The 535-nt window shown below is 29.2% G+C and overlaps 1 protein-coding gene across 1 annotated transcript; it reads left to right on the top strand.

Annotated features, from left to right (window-relative positions):
• Window positions 1-37: 37 nt before the first annotated feature.
• LOC108631927 (mediator of RNA polymerase II transcription subunit 10-like) lies at window positions 38-531 on the top strand (the record flags this gene model as incomplete). Its single annotated transcript, XM_018036162.1, has 2 exons — window positions 38-153; window positions 224-531. Coding segments are annotated over 2 exons (306 nt in total), but the record flags the coding sequence as incomplete, so codon positions are not given.
• Between the last annotated feature and the right edge of the window lie 4 nt (window positions 532-535).

Genomic DNA, 535 nt, shown 5'->3' with positions numbered 1-535 from the left:
TAGTGCTTATCTTAGATACTGATAGTGTAGTATTAAAAATGTAATAATACTAATAGTATTATGTTTTAGTCAAGGTTTAGTAAATGGCTTACAAGAAATTGATAAACTTAAGTCTCAAGTACAAGAAGTTCATGTACCCTTGGAGGTGTTTGAGTAAGTATATCAAGAATGACAAATAATTTTAGTAGCTGCAACAAGAAAATACAAAGTTATCATATTTCAGTTACATCGACCAAGGAAGAAATCCACAATTGTATACTAAGGATTGCATAGAAAAGGCACTAACTAAAAATGAACAAGTAAAAGGGAAGATCGATGCCTATAGAAAATTTAAAGCGAACATGCTTGTAGAGCTAACCCGAGTATTTCCAACTGAATTAGCCAAGTATAGAGCAATAAGAGGAGATGAATGAATCAAAATAATGAAATGCATACGCCAAATACCATACTGCTTTCTATCAACTCTTTTGTTTAATACTATACATTTTGTACAATAAATATTTATTATTAAAGAAAGATTATGTAAAAGTATATT

The sequence above is a fragment of the Ceratina calcarata genome, unplaced genomic scaffold, assembly GCF_001652005.2.
Source record: "Ceratina calcarata isolate Rehan_Ccalc_2016 unplaced genomic scaffold, ASM165200v1 scaffold9790, whole genome shotgun sequence".
Lineage (NCBI taxonomy): Eukaryota > Metazoa > Arthropoda > Insecta > Hymenoptera > Apidae > Ceratina > Ceratina calcarata.
The sequence above is the reverse complement of the archived record's forward strand: the minus strand, read 5'-3'. Positions and strand labels throughout refer to the sequence as shown.